At 53.3% G+C, this 22,068-nt stretch overlaps 7 protein-coding genes across 7 annotated transcripts; 4 read left to right on the forward strand and 3 right to left on the reverse strand.

Moving 5' to 3' along the window:
• Positions 1-378: 378 nt before the first annotated feature.
• Positions 379-2,245, forward strand: PpBr36_08333 (uncharacterized protein; the record flags this gene model as incomplete). Its single annotated transcript, XM_029895464.1, has 2 exons — positions 379-496; positions 771-2,245. The coding sequence occupies 2 exons, from the start codon at positions 379-381 to the stop codon at positions 2,243-2,245; spliced, it is 1,593 nt and encodes a 530-aa protein (XP_029747485.1).
• Positions 2,246-2,564: 319 nt separating this feature from the next.
• On the reverse strand, positions 2,565-4,312 carry PpBr36_08334 (uncharacterized protein; the record flags this gene model as incomplete). Its single annotated transcript, XM_029895465.1, has 5 exons — positions 4,107-4,312; positions 3,945-4,018; positions 3,627-3,824; positions 2,722-3,351; positions 2,565-2,641 (listed from the first exon to the last, which is right to left on the reverse strand). Exons 1-5 carry the CDS (start codon positions 4,202-4,204, stop codon positions 2,565-2,567), a joined length of 1,077 nt encoding a protein of 358 aa, XP_029747478.1. The 5' UTR covers positions 4,205-4,312.
• PpBr36_08335 (uncharacterized protein) lies at positions 2,726-3,301 on the forward strand (the record flags this gene model as incomplete). The annotated part of the gene is made up of 2 exons (XM_029895466.1): positions 2,726-2,920; positions 2,948-3,301. 2 exons carry the CDS (start codon positions 2,726-2,728, stop codon positions 3,299-3,301), a joined length of 549 nt encoding a protein of 182 aa, XP_029747479.1.
• Positions 3,436-3,777, forward strand: PpBr36_08336 (uncharacterized protein; the record flags this gene model as incomplete). Its single annotated transcript, XM_029895467.1, has 2 exons — positions 3,436-3,440; positions 3,603-3,777. 2 exons carry the CDS (start codon positions 3,436-3,438, stop codon positions 3,775-3,777), a joined length of 180 nt encoding a protein of 59 aa, XP_029747480.1.
• Positions 4,313-5,557: 1,245 nt separating the features above from the next.
• Positions 5,558-8,252, reverse strand: PpBr36_08337 (uncharacterized protein; the record flags this gene model as incomplete). The annotated part of the gene is made up of 4 exons (XM_029895468.1): positions 5,558-5,877; positions 5,940-6,031; positions 6,105-6,693; positions 6,791-8,252. The coding sequence occupies 4 exons, from the start codon at positions 8,250-8,252 to the stop codon at positions 5,558-5,560; spliced, it is 2,463 nt and encodes an 820-aa protein (XP_029747481.1).
• A 1,775-nt stretch (positions 8,253-10,027) lies between these two features.
• On the forward strand, positions 10,028-11,282 carry PpBr36_08338 (uncharacterized protein; the record flags this gene model as incomplete). The annotated part of the gene is made up of 2 exons (XM_029895469.1): positions 10,028-10,295; positions 10,420-11,282. 2 exons carry the CDS (start codon positions 10,028-10,030, stop codon positions 11,280-11,282), a joined length of 1,131 nt encoding a protein of 376 aa, XP_029747476.1.
• Positions 11,283-11,678: 396 nt separating this feature from the next.
• PpBr36_08339 (uncharacterized protein) lies at positions 11,679-20,671 on the reverse strand (the record flags this gene model as incomplete). Its single annotated transcript, XM_029895470.1, has 7 exons — positions 11,679-14,607; positions 14,726-14,802; positions 16,084-16,102; positions 16,217-16,487; positions 16,572-20,166; positions 20,235-20,417; positions 20,498-20,671. 7 exons carry the CDS (start codon positions 20,669-20,671, stop codon positions 11,679-11,681), a joined length of 7,248 nt encoding a protein of 2,415 aa, XP_029747477.1.
• Between the last annotated feature and the right edge of the window lie 1,397 nt (positions 20,672-22,068).

Genomic DNA, 22,068 nt, shown 5'->3' on the forward strand with positions numbered 1-22,068 from the left:
CTTCGATTTTTTTTTCTTCCTTTGCTTACCCTGGACGACCAGGATCAGGCCATGAGACAATTAAATGGTTCAGATGGGTTTAAAATCTTTCCCAAAGATACTCCGTAAGTCGGACTTGGGAATTCAATTGAGTTGAAAGAAAAACACCGAGCCGGAGACCCCATCTCAAAGAAAGGAAAAAAAAAAAAAAAATCCAGCTTTGTCTGGACTTTACTTGATTCAAACTTGTTGTTTACCACTGAACTCGGGTTGGTAAGAAAAAAAACAATGCATATTATCCCTCGTCCCTTTCCCCCTCCCCGGGTGTCAAAGATGCTGTATTTCAGTATCGTCGTTCCCTGATTCAGCCGTCACTGACAAAACTGCAAAAATACAGAAATGGGCACCAGGCAGCAGATGAAGGTCGTCATAGTGGGCGCTGGCCCGGTGGGCTCACTAGCGGCCCTTTATGCCGCACGTAGGGGCCACAGCGTGGAGATTTATGAGCTTCGAGATGGTAAGTTTCCAAACGGGGATGCGCTTCGCCGCGGCAATGTGTGAGAAAATGCACCCCGAAAATGTGGTGTGACAAAACAGCCAACAACCAACGCCATATAAAAGCAACCTTGCAGACCACTTGAAGAACAACAACAACAACAACAACAACAACCCAGCACATATAGAGTCCATCCAAGACAGAAAGAATGCCCCTCTCACGCTCCCGTTGCTCAGGCCAAAAAAAAAAAAAAAAAAGCAAAACTGACACGCAAGCCATTCCATAACCCCTCCAGATCTCAGAGACCCCTCAACCACTCTCCTCAACTTCACCAGGTCCATCAACCTGGCCCTCTCGGAGAGGGGGATCCATGCGCTCCGCCACGCGGCCGAGCCGCGGCTACTCGACGACATCTTCCGGGACAGCATCCCGATGCGGGGGCGCATGATCCACGGCCGGAGGGCGCGCTCGGGCGAGCTGTTTGAGCAGGCGCAGGACTACGACATACACGGCAGGAGCATCTACGCCATCGACCGCGCCGGGCTCAACTCGCGCCTCCTGGACGTGCTCGAGGAGATGCCCAACGTCAGGATATTCTTCAAGCACAAGCTGACCGGCGCAGACTTCAAGGCCTGCAAGGCCTGGTTTGAGGTCCAGGGCACCGAGTACGCCACGGGCCGCGCCAGGGAGATCGAGATCGATTTCGACTTTATGATCGGCGCCGACGGCGCCCACTCGGCCGTGCGCTATCACATGATGAAGTTTGCCCGTATGGACTACCGCCAGGACTACATCGACACGCTGTGGTGCGAGTTCCACCTCAAGCCCAGGGACAGACCGGCGGCCGCCAACGGCAACGGCAGTGCCCACGGAAAGGCTGCCGAGTCCCAGTTCGCCATATCACCCAACCACCTGCACATCTGGCCAGGCAAAGACTTCATGTTCATCGCCATCCCCAGCAACGACGGCTCCTTCACATGCACGCTCTTCATGCCGAGCGGCGAATTCGCAGCCCTCGAGGCCGCACCCTCACGCCTCCCCGCCTTTTTCGACTGCCACTTCCCGGGCGTCACGGACATCATCCCAACCGACGAGCTCATCGCATCCTTCAAAGAAAACCCGCACCTGCCGCTGATCAGCATCAAGTGCTCACCGTACCACTTCTCGTCGTCCGCCGTCATCGTCGGCGATGCCGCGCACGCCATGGTGCCGTTCTACGGACAAGGAATGAACGCCGGGCTGGAGGACGTGCGGATCCTGTTCGAGACGCTGGACAAGCACGCCGAGATGGCGCGCAACCACCAAGAAGACGGCGACGAGGACGACTACGACGACTATTACGACGCGACCGCCGCAAAGCACGACGCGCACCACCGCGCCATGGCCCTGGCCGAGTACACGGCGCTGCGCGTGCCCGACACGCACTCCATCAACGACCTGGCGCTGCAAAACTACGTCGAGATGCGCTCGTCGGTGCTGTCGCCGTCGTACCGCCTGCGCAAGTTCCTCGAGGAGATGCTGTCCGTGTACCTGCCCTCGCTCGGCTGGCAGACAAAGTACGCCCGCGTCTCGTTTGGCAACGAGCGTTACTCCGAGGTCGTGCGCCGCAGCGACCGCCAGGGAGACATCCTGCTGCGTGGGCTCGTCGCCTCGGTGGGCGTGCCGCTCTTGGCCACCTCGGCCTTCCTGCTCATCAAGTACAGGCGGGCGTTGGGCGTGAGCGTCGATGGCCTGTGTTCCTTTTTGTCGAGGACGCTGGGCAGGGGTTGATGTGGTGTGTTGCTATGTTGTCAAATACCCTAAGAAGGGAATGAAAAAGAAAAAGAAAAAGAAAAAAAAAAAAAAACGGAAGAAAACCACTGCCGAATGGCTGCTTTGGCAGCAGAAGCAGGATAAAGAGATGCTGTACAAATGTCACATTAATTCAGTCATGTTAAGGGTCGGCTACTCTGATACTCATAGTTTCATCGCATGTAACCCAAGCGAGCTATATGGCTATTGTCGGGTGTGTAAAATTCATATTATTATCTGCTTGTTTCCAAAAAGAAAAAGAAAAAAAAAAGCTTGTCGAGTCTTACTGTGAGTGAGTCTAAGGTCTTGCACTCTCTTCAAACGCGTCTATCAAAGCAAGCGTCGAGGGAGCATAAAAGAGCGCCTCGTTGTGACCTGGATTCAAATGTCAGCTACTCGGTTGATTCTGTAGTTTCAACGAACTCAAAAGTCAGCAACAGGGAAACAGTCCATACCTCCATGAGAGATTATTTCCTCCAGTATGTCAACATCACCCTCCTCCCACCGCGTCGCAAAAGCCTTCTCGCCCTTCCAGACCGTCCTCTCGTCCTTCATCTCGGCCAGCCGCTGAGGGTCTGCGCCGACGCCAATGAGACCCCCGACAGCTGCAAAAAACATCTTGTCAGCCTCGACGCAGGGAATATCCCAATCGTCGTGCGCATGGATGATCCTTAGCCGCAGCTTCCCGGCCCTCGCCTTGACGGCGCGCACCATCTCAGTGATGCGGGCAGCAGAGTCCCACTTGTCCACGACGAACTTCCCAAGGAAGAATCGGTTCAACGGGGGGCACACCGCAGCCAGCGGGCGCATGACGGCAATCACACCGCCAATGCGGTAGCCCGAAAGCATGTCGGGCAGGGAGCTGAAGCTGGCGACGAGTACGATGGCGGCAAAATCGACCCCTCTAGTGGCATACCGCTCCGCCACGGCCGACGTGACGGCGGTGCCCAAGCTGTGGCCAAAGAGGACGACGCGCGAGGACGGGATTCCAATGGTATCCAGCACGTAGTCGACGATGGCCATGCCGTCGACTAGCATGCCGGTTTCGGTGGGCGAGCCAGTGGATTTTCCGAAGCCTCGGTAGTCTATGGTTATCAGGTGTGTTGATGGCGAATAATCTGCCACAGCATGGTAGCTTTAGAGAAAAGAAAAAAAAAAAGAATAGAAAAATGGGGTTAGTCATCTGACACTCAAGAAGATGAGGGTTGATCTGGTTGCTCACTGGGCTGGTCGCCATCCCTGGGCCACATGTCCTGCGTTACCATGGACTTTGGGTATCATTAAAACACGAACATCAGCAAAGCAAATCCACAAGTAAGTTACAAATCCGGAGCAGGACTCAGGGGCTACGTGGCCATACAGCTGATGACAACCCTAGCTTCTGGGTCATCCTTGAGAATGCGAAAGGCGTCGGTAGTGGCGAAATCATCACTGCAACCACGTGGACGCTTCAAGAGAACATTCTCATGTCTGGCGTAGGCTCGCAGAGGCAGCACATGCCAACCATATAGAACCTCGCCATCGGGGACTTTGAGTTTGAAGGGCGTCACCTGGTTTCCTGTTGTAGAACACGTTAGCTGGCTTTTAACGAACTGGCCATTTACTTTCCCCTTGCTTAAGAGCAAGAGACAACGTGAATCAATTCAAAGAGACGGAAAGGAAGGAGAGCCTGGCTCACTTGCAAAACCCCATCGTTCAGGCTCATCGAGATTGGTAAACAGTAGCGTACTGACACGGTTTGCGTACAGGGCGCTGAAAAGAACAGGTCAACAATGACGCAACCAGTAGTAATAAGAAGAGGAAGAGAAAAAAAACTTGTATTGAAATGGAGACAGCCTACAAGCGCTGAATCGGTGGAACGGCTAGCAGACCCAGGAATGCCACATAGGCGCCGATAGGGACCACGACTGGCAGGATAGCCTGCCACCATGGTATCATGGTTTCCAAAGCACGAGAGAAAAGCTGGTTATCCTCCACCCCCGATTCCTTTTCACCGCCAAGAAAGAAGCCCGGGGTCACCCGTGTTGGACAACTTCCAATTGAGGAAACTGCGAGTGGTTTTGTTCAAACCGGAAGAAGAAGCCGGACGCACAAAGGAACGTTCGTTTGTTTGGGTTTCCATCAAATTGGCATGCGGTTCTGCTTGATGATTGGCTCCAGGTAGTCGGCCCCACTTGTACCATTAAGCTTCCCCAAAACAAACGCTGTCGCTGCCGTGTCCTCGTAACAATCATTGCATCGGGCAGCGTATCCAGAGACAAAAACTTTACCAGGGCGAGTGTGTTTGAGGTGATGTCCTTAGCGATACAGCCGGTAAGGCCTACACCTGTTTATTTATTCTCAGATCTTTTATCGCGTATGAATAACTTCTGCTTTCAACTGAACTGCATCTTTCTCCGGTCAGATATATGCTGCAGCTGCACAGCGCCTGGTCCCTCTCGAGTAGTCTCCAGCATCTCAATAACTTTTGACCCAGTGTTCAAGCATCCAATACTTTTATTTTACAAGTTTTCATTCCTTTCCGCACTTCAGGACATGGCATGACATGACAGCGTGTTCGTACTATACAGGCATGAAATATCTGGCAAATCTATCCATAGTGCAGCAAAACCAAGCACAAGTGACAAGTATACTGCAGGCGTCGATGTAATCGCATTGACTCAGGTTCGGATTGCCCCAGATGCCTTTGACCGTTTCCATCCCTCCAGTCATCAATCATATCGAGGACCCCCTCCCGACGATTTCTACGTCAGATACCCTACACCAGACCATTCAAACGATGAGATCCTCAAGTTTGCACTCCAAAGAAAATTTTCTTCCAACCATAACCACAGCCTGCCGTTTGGGCTAGCTACCTAAGTGAGATTGTACAGACGCGGTGCTTCGCAAATACAAACACAATAGGAAGCAGGTCCCCGATGTGTTTTGTAAATGCAAAAGCACCGGCTCTTTTGAACGCTAAGATGCAGTAGGATAAAACATACGGAAATATTGATGCTAGAAGCAAAATGTAGGCGGCTGGCTTTTGAGGTTGTTGGTGATTTTCTGAGAAAGCCAACTCGGCTCTCAATCCCTTTGACCCTTTTTTTCCCTCTCTTTTTTCCTGGACAAATGGCAGATCTTTGATGAGGCAACAAAGTCATGAGCTGGCCTTTACTCGTAAGTCCAAACAGTGTGGGCGCCAGTATGGCACAAAGATGGTCAACGGGTCCATCTCCTCGAGACTTTGGGACGACATCTGAGATTGGCGAAAAACTGGCGACGGCGTCGAAATCTGCAAACGATGCTCTCCTAGTCTGCATCGGCAAGCTGGATAATGAGCCGGGCCGCCAGGTCCAAGAAAGGGAATGGACTGGTCACGTCCTTTTCCTCCATCAGCCTACCATCAGGCATTTCATAGCCTGCGCACTTGAAGTCCACCAGGTACACGCCACTCTCCATTTCGTAAATCTGGATGGAAAGTCGCATGGCTATCACCTCGTAAGTGGCGTTTGCTTCCTCGTCATCGTCTTCCGAACTGTTGTTGCTATGCTTTTTCTGGACCCTCATTTTGCCGCCTGGAAATGCCGCTGAGTTCTTTGGATCCGTCATCACCGAGTGGGTTCGAAGAGCTAATGTTGATGGTGAGTCCTAGTTCAGAAAAGAATTTCAAGCAAAGATCGGGAGAACTTACGGCCCGTCTCCCAGCGTGCTTCTATGTGCCATGGATCTGCCGGCAATATATAAGGTGTCCCTGCGTCGCCTCTTGAGCGATGTTTGTCGTTCCTGGAAGCAACTTAGCACATATGAATGTGTGGGAAAGAAACAAGTCCACTGTGTATGGAAGACTTCAACATACTCATCGCCATGCACCTTGTGATAGTCTCGATCAATCTTCCACGAGCAGTCAAGCTTCTTCAGAGCCTTGTAGATACACAACAAAGCCTCGAATGGTGCGTTTCGTGAGCGGATACCGAATTGCCATCGGGTGGGTTTGGTTTTCTTGGGGGCGTTTGAGGGGGTCAGACTTTGGGGTTTGGAATCAGCAGCGCCCTGGCTGCTACGCGCGTGCGGCCGCAGTCTCCTTGCAGTCTCCTCCTGTTCGGCCGGAGTCCTGGCTGGTGCCGGCGGCTCATTCAGCGCCATCAAATCAGGTAGCGCGTCCTGGGCCGTGCCCGACTTCTCGCTCTCCATGTACGCGTTGTGATACGCTGGTAAGCTGCTGGGGAGAATACCAATCTTGCTGGTGTATGGTCGTTGATATGCCAAGGCAGCGCTGAGAGTGCTGGACGCGGCCGATCTGACAGACATGCTGGTCATGGGGCTTGCGTTAGGGTCGTGACCAGGACCCGCCATGGCAGAATCCATGGATTCCATGACGCCAGCGGATCCATTTTCATCACCCAGAGGTGAAGTCGCAAAGAATGGGTTGTCTCCCCCAAGGGCTGCTACGAGTAAAAATCAGGTGAGTTGCAACGCACGTAAAATCCGAAAAGGTCCCGCAGGGGACGAGGCAAATCCTGTCGAGGACAGATAGAAACTTACGGTTACTCTGCATCATCTTGTTCTCGCGCACAATCATATAGGCATCCTTGATGGCGGAAGGCTCTTCGGCTTCCAGAGCATCGAGAACGTCCTGCTTGCCGTAACCCATGGTCTTGGAGATTTTGTCAGTGACTTCGGCGTGAAGCTTCTCCTGAACCTTTGGAGGAGCGTTTGGGGCGATGTCACTGGGCCGAATCGCCTTCTCTGGATCTATGCCCGTGTTGAAGAATGGCTCTATGGGAGGCTGCAGATACTCTGGCAGGTCGGTTGTGAACCAGGGGTCCTGCCGTATCTCGGTGATGGTGGCACGGTTGACGGGATTTACCACGAGCATCTTCTTGATCAAGGCGGCGGCGCCTGGACTCATCCAATGGGGCACGACATATGTTCCCCTAGCAATCTTGGAGAAGAGCGTGGGAATATGGTCGTCGTCGAACGGTAGCCTGCCAACCAGCAGGACATACAGGATGACACCACAGCTCCAGACGTCCACCTCAGATCCCGCGTAGAGCTTTCCGCTAATAACTTCAGGGGCTGCATAGTTTGGGCTTCCGCAACTCGTCTTGAGAAAGTTTCCATCCGTCATGATGTTGCTAAGACCAAAATCGGCAATCTTGACGTTGAGATTATCATCCAGTAGCAGGTTTTCGGGCTTCAGATCACGGTGGACAATCTTGTGCCTGTGACAGTACTCGACAGCGCACAGCATCTGCTGGAAAAAGCGCCGGGCTTCGTTCTCACTCAGACGGCCATTGGTGACTATATGGTCGAAGAGCTCTCCGCCGGCATATTCGAGGACCATTATGATCTCGTTGTCGGTCTTGATAACGGTGTAAAGTTTGATAATGTGGGGATGACGGAGAAGCTGCAGGTACTCAATTTCTCTCTCGACGCGACCGGCCATGTCGGTGCTAGCGAGGCGTTTGCGCGAGATGATCTTGAGCGCGACCATTTGCTTTGTGCCCTTGTGTACGGCCAACTTGACCTTGCCGAACGAACCCTCCCCGAGAGTTTTGCTTATCTCGTAGGCGCTGATGCGCTGATCGACTCGGATCTTGCTGCTGGTGCTCCCATCCGCAGGCGTGGCACCGGGGCCGCCGCCGCTGCGGTGAACGGTGGGCGGCATGGCGGATGGAGAGGATTGTTGGTTCTGATTCAGATTCAGATTCAGATTCAGATTCTGATTCTGATTCAGGTTCTGGCTCTGGTTCTGATGCTGATGCTGATGTTGGTGCTCTGCGTGTTGCGAATGGCGGCGACTGTGGCTGTGGCTATGCTTGGGTCGAGGTCGGCCGTTGCTGTCATCGCGTCGATGCTGGGTCGAGGTCGTCTTGGTCGTCGTCGTGGCCGTGTTCCTAGGGTCGATGGCAGTCAAGGATAATGACAGCTCCTCGTCCTCAAAGGTGCCGTGGGCCAAACTTCCACGCCGCGAATTGCTGCCTCGGTCCTGGCAGTGGGCCATGGATGTTGACAGTGTGAAAGGCAGGGACGGGAAACAAATAATTACTCGCTTTGTATCGGGTCGGGGGGGCCGCCAGGTTCGCCGCGTCAAGCCAGTGTGGGGGTGGGTGGGTGGAGGGGTCAGAGGTCGGGTTCAAGTTCAGGCTCGTGCTTGGGCTAAGGCAAGATAAGGCACAGACGGGTAGGGATGATGCGCTTTAACGTTGGACTGATCAATGGATCCGATCTTTTTTGTTCTTTTTTTTTTTTGTCTGCCGCAGGCGTAGGCGCAAAGGCTGGGATGGGCTTGGCGGGTTTGGCCGTAGCACAACATTCAACGTGCAACCACACCCAACCTCCCGGAAAGGTGATTGGGTCGCCAACAGTCAGCTGTTCCGACTCAGGTGCTCATGCTCAGTTGTTATTGAGAAAAGTAACGTATCTAAATTGTTGTCGTTCGGCTGTACCGGCAGGTTTAGAAAAAGTAATCCCAGGCGAGTGAGTCTGGAGATCAATCGATTGGAAATGGATTTGATTTGATTGACAACACAATAAACAATTCTGCTCAAACAGGTCAATCAATGGCTGGGCTTAGGTGGGATCCAGTGCGGCTCTGGCATCAATCACATGCACGAATCAATCTCAACCAACGATATCCGACCAGGGAGTGGGCGATTGACAAGGGATTGGCACCTCGTTCTTTTTATTTTATTCATTGCTGCAGGTTGGTTTGCAACCTCAGGTAGTCTTGGACAGACCGGTGGACGACCAATGCCGCCCAAAAATCCCACCAAAGCCTGAACTTTCCTGATTCAGCATCGTGGTTTGGTTGATCTTTCCCGCTGGGTGTACATGGCACATTATAGGCATGCCAGCTACTATGTAAAGAACATCTTCAGCCCTAGGCGAAATCATGTTTCAATCGCCGTAAACCTTGGTCCATGCCTTCCATGCACCTAACCGCCCATCATGCAAATAAACACACTGGTCACATTACTTGCTTCCAACCTACCAACCAGCCTATTTTTATTTTCCACTTACCTGTGCACCGACTATTGTGTCTGTCTGGTTTGACCACCCCTTGCTTAATTGAAATAGCTGGAAGTATATTAGGTAAACCCCCAGGTCATCTTCTTATGGATAGCGCTTGAAAGAAAAAAAGGAAGGTTATTGAGCTGTATAATTACGATCTAGGATTCAGGTGGGTCCGATCCGTTGGATAAATAATGTTGTTCCTTATTAAATTGTCTGAGCTCTGCGAATGGAGAAACGAGCTGTACAAGTCGGCGTCAATCAAGTCGCGATGCAGACGACGTACCGTCGTCTGTGACTATATTTGCGACCACAACTACCGTCTTCCGGTAGTCAGAGGAGGTCTCCTATTCACTCAAAGCCGTACGTGCCAGTTGACAGCTAATGAGAGCTCAATGCCAGGTGGGGAGCATCCCATCCGATTCCAGCAAGGGGTATGAGCCCCACCAGTTGATTGATTAATCGGTGATGTCAGTTCTTTGCTTGTGGGGCATCATCACCTACAAGCAGTAGAGGAAACACCGGTTCAGCTTGATGTCACTTCCCCGAGGAAAGGCTAACCCTTGTGACAAGCAGCACAGCTTTTACTTCCTATATCAGACCATAAAAAAAAAGACCCCCCAAAAAAACTCTAATAATAAACTGCCAACGCATCATAAACGGTCTGTAATTACTGCATAATACACCCCCGAGACTCAACCTAGCTGCCTCCACCGCCTTGCTCCGAAAACAAACACCTCCCACCGTCACTAAACCCCACGTATCATGAAAGCCATCATCGCCGTACCAGCCACGCTGGCCTTGATATATCGTGCACATTCCCACAACAGCCTGACCCCAGCAGGGCTCGTCGCCGCTGCAGCCTCCGCCATTGCACACGCCGTGCACCCCTGGAACCTCCCGTTCGCGCTGCTCGTCGTCTTCTTCCTGGCCGGTACGCGCGTCACCAAGATCAAGAAGGATGTCAAGGCCAATATGACGGTGGGCTCGCAGGGAACCTCGGGCGGAGAAGGGCCCAGGACGCACGTACAAGGTTTGCTAAACCCGCTGCGCATTTGCCATCCAACTCTGCTGCATTGGACAGCCGTAAACTCCCTCAAGCTTGGCTGACCCAAAAAAAAAACAAAAAACGACGTGCTCAAACACACATGATGCAGTCCTCGCCAACTCCCTCGTCGCCTCGGTCCTCTCCCTGCTTCATGCCTACCAGCTCCACCAGCGTAGGCAGCTCCTGCTGTCCGGCTCGACCCCGGTTCCCCAGGGCACTCTGTGCCTCTCCTGGGCCGGCGACCTGCTCCCGATCGGCATCATCGCCAACTACGCCGCCATGGCGGCCGACACATTCTCGTCCGAGCTCGGCATCCTCTCGTCGGCCACCCCTCGTCTCATCACCTCCCCGACCCTCCGTAAGGTGCCGCGCGGCACCAACGGCGGCGTGACCGCCCTGGGCCTGGCCGCCGGCCTGCTCGGCAGCATGTTGGTGGTGGTGGTCTCGGTCCTCTTCGCGCCGCTGTGCCAGTCTTCGGGCACCGGGGTCGGGGCCGGCTGGACCTCTTCGCAGCGCGCCACGGCCATGATTTCGCTGGCGCTCTGGGGCGCCCTCGGCAGCGTCTACGACTCGGTCCTGGGCGCGCTGTTCCAGCGCTCGGTGCGGGACACACGCACGGGCAAGATTGTCGAGGGCGAGGGCGGCGTGCGCGTGCTGGTGTCGGGCCCGGGCGTCCAAGGCGGTGTGACGCCGTCGCAGTCGCACCTCAAGGCCCGCGCCGGCGTCAAGTCTGCCCTGCTGGACGGCGAGGCCGCCGATGCTGTCGAGGTCACCGCGCCCTCGGCCGATGTCAAGAAGCAGCGCAAGGGCAGCTTTGGCGATGGCAGGCCCAGCCGCGTCACCGAGAACGGCTGGGATCTTTTGGACAACAACGAGGTCAACTTTCTGACTGCTCTGACCATGAGCCTGGGCGCCATGACTATTTCTGGGTGGTACTGGGGGGTGCGGTTTGAAGATATACTGAAGCCATGAGACAACAAGACCCTGTGACTATCAGAAAACAAAGGAGAAAATTGTATGCAATATTGTACCAGCCTGTTAACTCTTCATGACCTAGGAATACAAGGGCCGTGGCGGATTCCCCTATTCGCTGTTTGGACTTGAGAAAAAGAATTATGCTCAAATAAAAAGCTTATAGGATTCTTCTAAACCGTTTTCTTTTCCGTGGACCATTTAAATCCCAATAAAAAAAAAAAAGAAAAAAAACTGAAACGACGTCGCAAATCCATGGATATGCGATAGGTATAACACGCCTCTAAAGACAGATTTGCACGGAAAAAAGCTCAAGGCAAAAGCGAGGGGAAAACAAAAAAAGAAATGATAAACAGAAAACATTTCTATACCGGCGCATCCGAGTCTCTCCCCTCTTTACTGCTTGAAAATATCCTCGACTCCAGTCCATGACCCCTTGGCCCTCTCCTCCCAGTAGCCATCCTTGCCACCCTTCAATCGCCAGACCTCGTCCCCATCGGGCCCCTCGGCGACCTTGACGAACCACCTGGGGCGGTGCTGCTCCCCGCGCTCCTCGAGCGCCTTCCTGCGCGCCCTCTGCGCCTCCTCGAGCTGGACCTTGAAGTGCTCCGCGTCTTCCAGCTTGCCCTGCTCGGCCAAGCGCTGGTCAGGCCGCAGGCGCGAGTCCGTCGGCGGCAGCTTGCCTTCCTCGAGCTCCGTAATCTCGTTCATTGAGGCGACAAACGTCGTCATGCCATATACCTGGCTCGCATTGTCCACCAGGCTGCCCACCTTCCACACCTCGGCCCCAGCCGACTTGCCTGCCTCGACCTTGCGTAGGCTCTGCGTCCAGGTGCCCGACATTGAAGTGCCAGTATGCACACCATCCGGCCCCCACGTCTCGACTTGCACGTCCTCGCCCCTGCCACCGAACATGCCCTTGGTTCGGAACTCGACCGCGGCCCGCGATCCTGTCGATTCGTTGTTGACCGCCATGCTGCCCACAGGCTCGACATACTTCTCTCCCATGACCACGTTGCGGAGGAATACTGTCGCAACTCCCCAGCTGTAGTGCTCCTCCCCACCGTCAGGCAGTCTCAGTACCACGCGAGCCTTGCCCTCAGTGGTCAGCTCCATGCTCTTTCCCCAGAACTTTTGCGTGGGCGCAGGTGCCTGCGCGAAGCTCCAGGAGGCGCCATCGGCGTGCATCGCCAGCCGCACGGGGCGGTGCGAGACCTTTTCGACGAGCAGGCGCACACCACCGGGGCATTCCGACTCCGTCCTGAGCATCTCAAACGTCTCGCCGAGGAGCGGGTTGAACGGCTTGCGAACGGCACGCTCCTTTGCCCGGTTGCCGCTGAATTGAGACACGGCAAATGCTGTCACGTAAAGAAGCCTGTCTGTTTCCAGCTTCTGCTTAGCCGCCGTGTCGAGAAGGTTTGCATATTCGAGCTGCTCTGCCATTCGCTGCAGAAGTGATATCGGCTCGTTGGACGAAACAGGCATGCTTATGGTGCTCAGGTCCTTGCCGACATTTTTACGAACGAACGCAATCAGACTCGGGGGCATGGTGGTTGCAGGCGGAATGGTACGCCTGCGTTGTATTGTAATGGTTATGGGGAGCGGATCGAGAGATTTGGGTTTTGCTGGGTAATAAAGGTTACTATTATCGACTGTGCCAGTGCGAGTGAGGTCGTCCCCGTCCCCGACTGAAGAGACAGACGATCGGTCGGAAGCGTCCTGGGCAGAGCCGAATTCGTCCTCTGCTTCCGAATTTGGTGACTCTTCCTCGCTCTGGTTGTCGATCATGAGAAGCTCCGAACGGCCCTCGGTGCCCTCGGCAGCATCGAAGAACTCCTCCGTCGAGGTGGACTCAATGCTGTTTCGAGATGCAGCCGACTGGGTAACAGGCATTCGTCTCCGCTTGCTCGTGGCCAGTAGCTGAGAAAACTCCGAGACCACCGAGTCCAGGTCGCCAAGCAAGGCCTTGCAGTTCTCTTGCACGCCATACATGCCCTGCTCATTTGGGCTGTGCGTCTTGAGTTTGCGCTTGTCACCAGAACCGCCATTTGCTGCAACGCTCGTAGTGTTTGGACTCGGAACTGCTAGAGCAGTCGACGCAGAGTGAAAGGACTGTGGGGTGGTCACGGCAGCACTGGACTTGCGCTTCCAGAACGGCCTCTTCTCAACGCCCTGGAAATACCCATCACCCTCTTCTGCGACAGGCGTGGCCGAAGACACGGACCTGTTTCCGGTAGCGGGTCGTGGGGATGTCGCTGCGTGGTTCTGCACCGACATATCCTTGACCAGCCTCCTGAGCGCATCCCGAGTTCCCACCACACGGCTGACAAGCGCTTCAACTTGCTGCCATTCCCGGTCCTCCTCCTGCGGGTTGTTGGGCGGCGCGAGAGAGCCGCCTGGACCGCCAAAAATCTGCTGCTTGGAATTACTGCCCGTTGCCCCTCCGGCAGTGGGTGGTTCAGCACCTCTGGCGATCCGAGAGGCCCTCGTCAAGGCGCTTGCCCATTCGGCAAATTCCTTGTCGTTGGGGGCCTTGAGGTGCCATATCTCGGCGCCCGAGTCGATGCTGAGCTCCCTCCTGCGCTCATCGGCAGCAATGGCGGCTAGGCCGAGAGGGATGGCACCTCGCAAGGCGGACGAGTTGCGGTTGTGATAGTACGACAAGGTACAAGTGGCATAGTCGAGCGAGAAGAAGCGTTTCGCATAGCCCTGGCCCTTCTTGCGCCTGCGCTTCATGAGGATTCCCGTGTGTGCATTCGACGGTCCACCCCCTCCTTGGGAAGCCAACGAACGGGAGCGGCCGGGAAGCTGCGTATGGCTGTGCAGACTGTCGAGACTCTCGTTGGTGGCACCGATCATGGGGCTTGTGTGGGACTGGCGGCCGAGGCTCGTTCGGCTCGCGCTGGCATTGGAGCCGGCCTTGAGGTTCGAGAGGGTGTGGCCGGGCTGCGGGGCGGACCCCGTCGGGTATGTGAGGAGCACAATTGTGGCGTTTTTCGACGTCTGTTTGGAGAAGGTATTGTCGAACACCATTCCGTACATTCCACCTTGCCCGGCTGCGACATCGTAAGTGCCTGTCGTGACCTTGTCCGCCGGACACTTGCCGTGCCACTTGATCATCTTGAAGCCCTTTTTGGACAGTTGTTCTTCAGCGGTGCTCGCATCCCGCTTAAAGAGTCCACCGGAGCCGCTGGCGCTTCCCTTGAGGTCGTTGGAGCCATCGTTGACAGAGGTCTCGATTGTCGATGAAGCGTCGTCGGTTTGGCCTGCGGTCGTGGCTAGGTTCGTGCCGCCGCTGCCGGGATGTTTAACGATGCCGAAGTTTCTGTAGCGTCGTTAGTGGACGGGCCAGTGAGCTTGCGCATGGAGAATAAGCTTGCTTGGTTGGGGTAAGACATGCGTCCTTGCAGACGACGGAAAAAAAAAGAAGCGAAAAGACTGACATTGACTTCTTGTGCGGTTGCACGCTCCACGAGACGGTGTAGCCATCCTCGACTCTGACCCAACGGACGATGTACGACTGTCACAAGAAAGCAAGACCCAGAATGGAGCATATGTCAGCTAGTCGCTTCTTCATTCAGCGCGCGCGTAGTTTGTCCTGTCATGATCTTTTTTGTTTCCCCCGAGCGAAGCAGCACGAAGATGCATACCCCTCCATTGGGAAGGAAAAAAAAAAAAAAAAAAAAAAAAAAAAAAAAGGCTCACTTGCTAGATTGCACCTACCTTGCTGTGTATTTCAAGCTGTTCGATGCCAGCCATCTTGTTGCGCCTGATTTGACAGTTATGGCGGCAGGGTGCTTGCTCTCTGGTTTGGAATGGAAAGCTGCCCCCGATGGGCAGACGTATCGTATAGGTTTGTTGGTAAGATGTGTTTAATCGTCAAAAGGTAAGGGGAGCCTGGGCTCTCAGTCAAAGGTAAGTATGACGTGGTGCTTCATAAATGGGGGTTCGAGCTCATTCAGGACTGTTTTTGGCTCGTTTAAACGCGCACGGCCGTAGCTCGGGTGGAGAGATGAATTGCTTGGCTTGCTTCAGTAACAAACGTAATCCTTGCCATAGGTACGTAACGTCGGACGCAAGCAACAATAGCAGCAGATGGAGAACTTGTGGCCCGTCCAAAAGGGTGAGTTGGCAATTTAGGTTGGAAAAGACACACAAAATCAGAAACAATGTGTGAGGAAAAGTGAATATCTTCTGTTCCACCTACTTTCCTTGATTGCAAGTCTTGCCGGGCTCGACGTCTCCTGTCGGAGGTTTCGAATAAGCCGTAAGCGCGACGGAGAGTTGGACCACGTTTCAATACCAACAAATCCCTCCCATGTCCGCCCCATTGGAACGCGACTGATGCTAAATATAAAATCGCCCTACCCTATCCATCCGTTCAAGCCGCCGCCTTCCTCCCGGCCAGCCAAACATTGGACCTTTGTTGACGTAGTAGCCACAGGGGATATGAAAGATTTTGCTCAGCTACAGTGCCTTGCCTTTCCTACCTAGGCAAGGTCCAGATCGGAACCTGCGGCCATGCGCCAGAGGAATACGAATGTACCTCGGGCTGAATAGACCGCTAAGCGCACATGATCTCGATTCCCATATTGGATTTAGAATTTGTTGTGTCGGTACATTTGATTCCAGACGGTCCGTCGGAACCCCTTGAGAAAATTTTAAGCCATGTTGTGATTTGGTCTCTTTTGCTACTTCTGCATATTCCACCTGGGGAACTTGGGAACCTTGCCAAGATGCACAGCCCTATGGCCCTAAGGCAAGTAAGATGATCCACTAAGCAGCTGATGATCACCCTTACGCTGCAACCCAACTTCACCCTATTGGATTACAGTGATTATTAGACAGCGAATCAAACGAAATTCGCCAAATGGAAACACTGTTCTCCTTACCAAAAGAAGATAACCCCTGATTGTCATCATCTATCTATCTACCTCCCTCCCCTATGATGCCCTCCCGACTGCATCTTCAAAATTTCACTCTGGAACCGCAGTTTGAATCCGTTGCAAAGCGCTCTAACGTCAGGATACTGACTACCCATCATCTCGTAAGCTCCAGGGATCACACGCACGCTCCAAGAACCGATCTTTGATGACCGGCTTGCCTTGAAGCAGAGCACGAAATATCCCGGGTGTTTTGTGTCCAAGCAAAACGCATAGGTTGACCGGGTCGGATTCGCATCCATGTAGGTCGTGAGCCATCGTTCTATGGTTTGCAAATGACAAGTTAGTGAATCCCATTTCAACCGTGAGCAGTAATGAAACTGTTGGAAAGACGCGATATGCTTACCAAGATCACTCCTTGACCCTTTCTGAAACTTGTCGCTCTGCATCAGCTCGTCAACCTTCCTGGCCATCGCCTTGACATGCTCGACGATCAATTCGTCCAGATCGGAATAGGTGTACTTGTTGGCCACCTTGAGGGTGCGGCCCAACGCAAATTCGTTCTCCTTGTCGAGCTCCAGAACATCAATGTGCTGAATCACACCATCGGCCACCTTCCAAGTAATGGCAAGGTGGTCACTGCCTTTAGACGATGACCTGATAACCAGTTCACCCGGCGGCTGTGACCCAAGATATTGCTCCGCTTCTGTCGAGTTGAACGACTTGAACATCGGGTGCTTGATGACACGCTGCGCCCGGCCCGTGACGACATCCTTCTCCGTCAGGTCCGCTGCGTCCTTCTCCTCCTGCCGGAAATCCCAGTTGTCACGGTCGTGATCATGCATCTTTCGGTAAGGATAACGCAGTGCATCCTCGCGTACAGACATCTTGCACATGAAGTCTTTCCTGTTCAGCTCCAAAATCTTGGCACGCGTTGTCTGCCCCGTCTGGAGCACCTCTCGTGGTGTACTCCTGGAGGAAACCTCGTGCGCCTCAATGCGACCCTCGATTCCGCAGTCAAGCTTGACAATCGCAAAGTCCTCCTTGACCACCCGGACATTGACTGGCACGATCATCTGTTCACACAGCGAGTCTTTGGTCTCTCCGGTAAACATAGTGAAGATCTGGTCCGGCGTCAGCTGCACAAAGCTGTGTCGCAGCTCTTCGTAGGGCGACTGGAACTCGCCCCTGATGGCATATAACGTCGCCTTCTTGAGTAGTCCCTGTCTCTCAAGCTGTTCGGCGTAGTCCTCCATGCTCAAGTCATACAATGTCTCTTGACGGTTCTCCTTAAAGAGCCTGCGGACAACTGCGGGTGGGCCACCTTCGTCTATTTCGGCCTTAATATCCTCCTCGTCCATGTCAAGAGCATCGGCCGCCATTTTCCTCGCCAGTTCATAGTCCATTGGGTGGATGCGAGTCCCGTCAAGCGGATCGGCATCAGGGGGAGCACGCTCCTCCGATATGATGAAGAAAGAAGCGCAATTGTTCCACACACGAGGACCGACTACTTGGAGCTTTCCACTGTCGGGGTCACCGACAAGTTCGTCCCGAGTGTTTACAACTCCACCGTTTGCATTGATGGCTTTAAGAACTGCAGTGGCCTTTCGGGGTCCGAGGCCAGCAACGTAGGGCAACAGGGCAGCCTCTCTGGGATCGCTGACGGCATCGTTGATGTCGACACCGCACAGGTTTACAATGTCAACTAGGACCGTTTCCAGTGTCCTTAAAAGCTTTGCTGGCGGAAGGAGGTTTTGGCAGGGGTGGATGGCCAGAGAGGTGTTGTCTTTGCCGAGCAAGCAGTACTCCTTGAGGGGGTTCTGCATATACCGGGCCAACCCAACACAGTAACGAGTTACTGGGTTCAAGTTCGGGTAGTCAGATAAACCACGGGCGCTGTCCTTGTAGAGTCTTGCAGTCTCATCGTTGACGACGACAACCTCTAGCAACTCCGTGCGGACTTCATCTGTGTCAGGGTCGTCGAATTCGTTACCCATCAGACCCTTCTCGTTGACGAGAGTCTCGATATCTTTCACGAGGCGGTGTGTGTCCGCAGACCACCCACTGACACCCACGACGTCAGGTCGTGTTCGCTCGACCACATCCTCGAAGGCGCTGCGTGCAGCCTCGTCGCGTCCAAGACTTCCAAATTTGCCTTGCTCGACGAGCTTTCCTGTGTCATCAACCATGGCCCAGCAAAGTAAATCTCGGTTTGGATCAGCCATCCCGTTGGAGATGACCAGGCAACGGGGCGTCATCCCCAGCATAAACCCCTTGGGCCTGAAAGGCGCCTGATCTACACGCTTCGAGAACTCTTCGCGGCAGATCTTTAGAAGTTCGTCTTGGCATGCTGTGCGAAGCGACTCCTTCACTCCCTTGGTGATGATCTTCTCAAGCTTCGGGAATGCCAAGTCGAGAGCCTTCTTTCGCTCTTCGTTCCATGCATCTGCTCTCTCGCTGAAGTTTTCGGATTGAAATTCGCTCAAAAGGTTCTTTCGGAATTCCCTTTCGTTTTGCAGATACAAATGGACCTCAACAAGTCCCTCCTCCTCAGCTTTCATCATCTTGAGGAATATTTCGGGCCGTCTCGCCAAATCACCAATAGTTTGGTTGATCAGGTATTTGATTTCGTAAAATGGGTGAGACTCGTCAATTTTGCGCAGACCCTTCTCAGTTCTCTTACAGTCGACAATGCCCATGTTGTAGTAGGCAACCTTGAAGTGGCGACGCATCCGAGGATTCAAGAACAGCTCCTCGGCGAACATGGACCGTGCTGCCTTGATAACATGCTCGGCTGTATCAAAGTAAGAGTCGGTAAGACTGTCGGCCAGGTCAAGTGGCATTTTGCTGTCATCTTCTGCCGAAGTCTTCTTTCCTTCTCTCAGAGCGTTTTGGGCGAGCTTGTCGGGAGTGATGCCGTATGCCTTGACGAAGTTGTAAACGCTACTGTTCCGGACGCGCTCAAAAACGCCTGTTGACTTGGCAACCCTCTTGACTCCCTTGATGGTCCCGGCAGCAGCGAGATCCTTCATCTGGCTCGAATAATGGAAATGCATATAATCCTGAACATCCTGAAGTTCCTCGATAGTCTCTGCTCGGTAAACCATCTCGTCAAAGACGTCATCCTGTATGCCGGCATCCTTCAGGTTCTGGTACGACTTGTCAAGAATGTTGCGCTTTTCCACGAACGACCGAAACTTGAGGTCCAGGTCTACAATCCGCCAAAGATCCTCTAGCAAAAGCAGTTGAGCAGGCGGGCCGTCGTCGTCGCCAGGATGATCACCATCTTCGGGTCGCTTGTAGTGAAGCAGGTTGTCCTTGTAGTGGTGCAGAACGCATGGAACTTCCAGACCATCGGAGACGAAGAACTCGAGCGTTTTCTGGACAGCTCGCCTGAAGGGATTCCTCAGCTCGGGAGCAAGGTTCTTTTGCGGAAGCATCAACTTGCTGATCCATCGCCCCTCCTCCTTGAACTGTTCTGGTGTAAGTTGCAGATCCTTGAACGGTTTCCTGTCGATTTGGAAGCGTTCAGGCTCATCGGTGAAGCGAATCTCGTTGTCTTCATCCGTCAACAACTTTTCCTTCAACTGTGATGGCTCGAAAACGTCCTTGAGCTCGAGGGTTCGCTCCTCCTGCTTGCGGTCCTCTTCCTCGTCTTCCAGCTGCAAGGCCCAATCGTAATCTTCGCCATGGCCAAAGATGGCTTCAAAGTCCTCGAGAGCATCTTTGTCCAAGCCGCTAGTATCGACAACAACGCCACGATCACGAGGGCGGGCCACTTCCATGTCCTCGAGACGCTGATTACGCTCCTCCTCATCCTCCGGAAAATCCTCCTCGATGAAGTCATCGAACTCGTCCGCCGGCCCCCCGTGGCTGGGGCGACTGCCGTAGTTCCTCTCGTCGACGTCTTCATCATCGGAAAATATCTGTGTGAGGTCTCGGCTTCGATTGTTTCGATCGTCATCGTCTCTGTGACCGCGCTTGAGTCGTTTGAATTTTTGCTATCACAGGCATCTGTCAGTAGCTGCTGAAACGTAAATGGAAGTTGCTGGTGCTCGACTGAACTCACTTGGGATTCGGTCTTGTGCTCCCAGTCAGGGCGAGCTTCTCCAATCAAGTCTAGATCTTCTTCGTCGAGCTGGGCTTCCTCTTCGCGCTCGGCACGTCGGCGCTTCCGTCGGCGCTTGCGCGCAACTTCGTCATCTTCATCTTCCTCATCCTCGTCTTCGTCGACGATGAAGTTCTCGCGGATCTACCCGTGTAGACAAAGTTAGTCAGTATTAGAAGACTTCTCTTGAACATTGGCTGAGTCTCAAAGGAAAGGATACGAACCCTTTGGGCCTCTTCCTCATCATCATCGTCTTCCTCCTCGCTTGAATCATCGACAGGCGCGGGTTTGTCGCGTCGGTTGGAGCCACCACCTCCGTCCGAAGCAAAGGACTCGTCATCTTCCTCATCATCAAGCTCGGCTTCGCCGTCGATCAGATTGCGCAGGTCATTGCTCATCGTGGCGGTCTTCGCGTGTGGCGCGTCGTCTTAAAAATATCTGACGTGGGTTGTAAAGAGCTTGATGAGAACAAAAGAAAATTACAAACAAATCGAAAGGAATTGCAATGCCGGGAGCACCCAAGACCTTTGCTGGCGAAGGGGACTCGGAGGTAGGGGGTTAAGCCTGTTTGGGCAAACCGGCTGCGGCAGACTACACAACGGATTAGAAAGGGAAGTTGGCCTAGATAAAGGGTTGGATGGAATTTTTGTATTTTTTGTTGCGACGCAACTCCAACACGCTTACATCTACCCAGCACGGCAAGCTAAAGCATCTGCAGCCTCGTGTCGTTGGCCAATCAGAATCTCTATGAGCCGATATAGTGGGCCAGATGGGTCGGGTCTGTGTGGGCCTTCTATCTGGCAGGTACTAAGAAGCCTTCAGCGCATTAACTTTTGCGTGTCACCTAGTTCCTCAATTGGTTGACGTTGGCTCTGCACGGCGGGAGTGGACATGTCAGTTTGTTAAGAAATTCTTAACTCAGGCAAACAACAGCTTTGATTGTAGGTATAAGCAACCCTTTGCGAGCATTTAAATTAAGCAAAGCAAAAGGCCAGGCGGCCTAGATGTGAATATGCTGGGAAGGTGAGAATAAACTATAGGCAGCTACAAGAATTTCTCCCATATTTTCGTCTTTTTTTTTTTTTTTTTTTTTTTTTTTTTTTGCCCTCTCTTTCCAGGCACAAAGTATCCTTGGAATCTTATATAATACACGTTTGTCAACTGTGACCAGACCCTTCATTCATGCTCTCCAGATAGGATTTATCCCAAGTAGAGTGCATAGGTACCCTGCCGGTAGATCCCGTACCATGTTAATCTTTTTGAGACCAGGTTGTGGCTGTTGCTGTGGCGTGACTTGTTTTTTGGCGTTGGGAGCTGGTATCCTCAGATCTCTTAAAGACAAGCTGGCCCTACAAGTTGACTGGGAAAGCCTTGGTTCTGGAATGGACCCTATGTTGAGAACTTTCATGGGTCGAGTTTGAGCTAGGCGTGGAGAGGAGCACGACTGATCTCCAGCTGGATAGCTTAGCCGTTGATACGGAGACAACATGGGGTTTCTGTTCAATGCGTCTATTTGACGGGATCGTTTGAATGGATGCATGCATGTCGACCCTAAAAAATAAATCTATTATGTACAACGCAGACTTACAAGAGCGTCTTTTCAACCATCTCAATTGGACCATGAGAACAGATACTTCTCGACCATGGAGGTTTTGGTTTTTGTGGTCGTCCCCATCCATGTCATGACGGTGGGCACAGGTACCGTACCACGAGTTTCCAAACATCCAAATGTAGTCCAATCCTGGGCCTCGAATGAAGGTTGGCGCTGGGATCCATGGCCATTGCCCCTCAATCG

Source organism: Pyricularia pennisetigena, chromosome 5 (genome assembly GCF_004337985.1).
Source record: "Pyricularia pennisetigena strain Br36 chromosome 5, whole genome shotgun sequence".
NCBI lineage: Eukaryota > Fungi > Ascomycota > Sordariomycetes > Magnaporthales > Pyriculariaceae > Pyricularia > Pyricularia pennisetigena.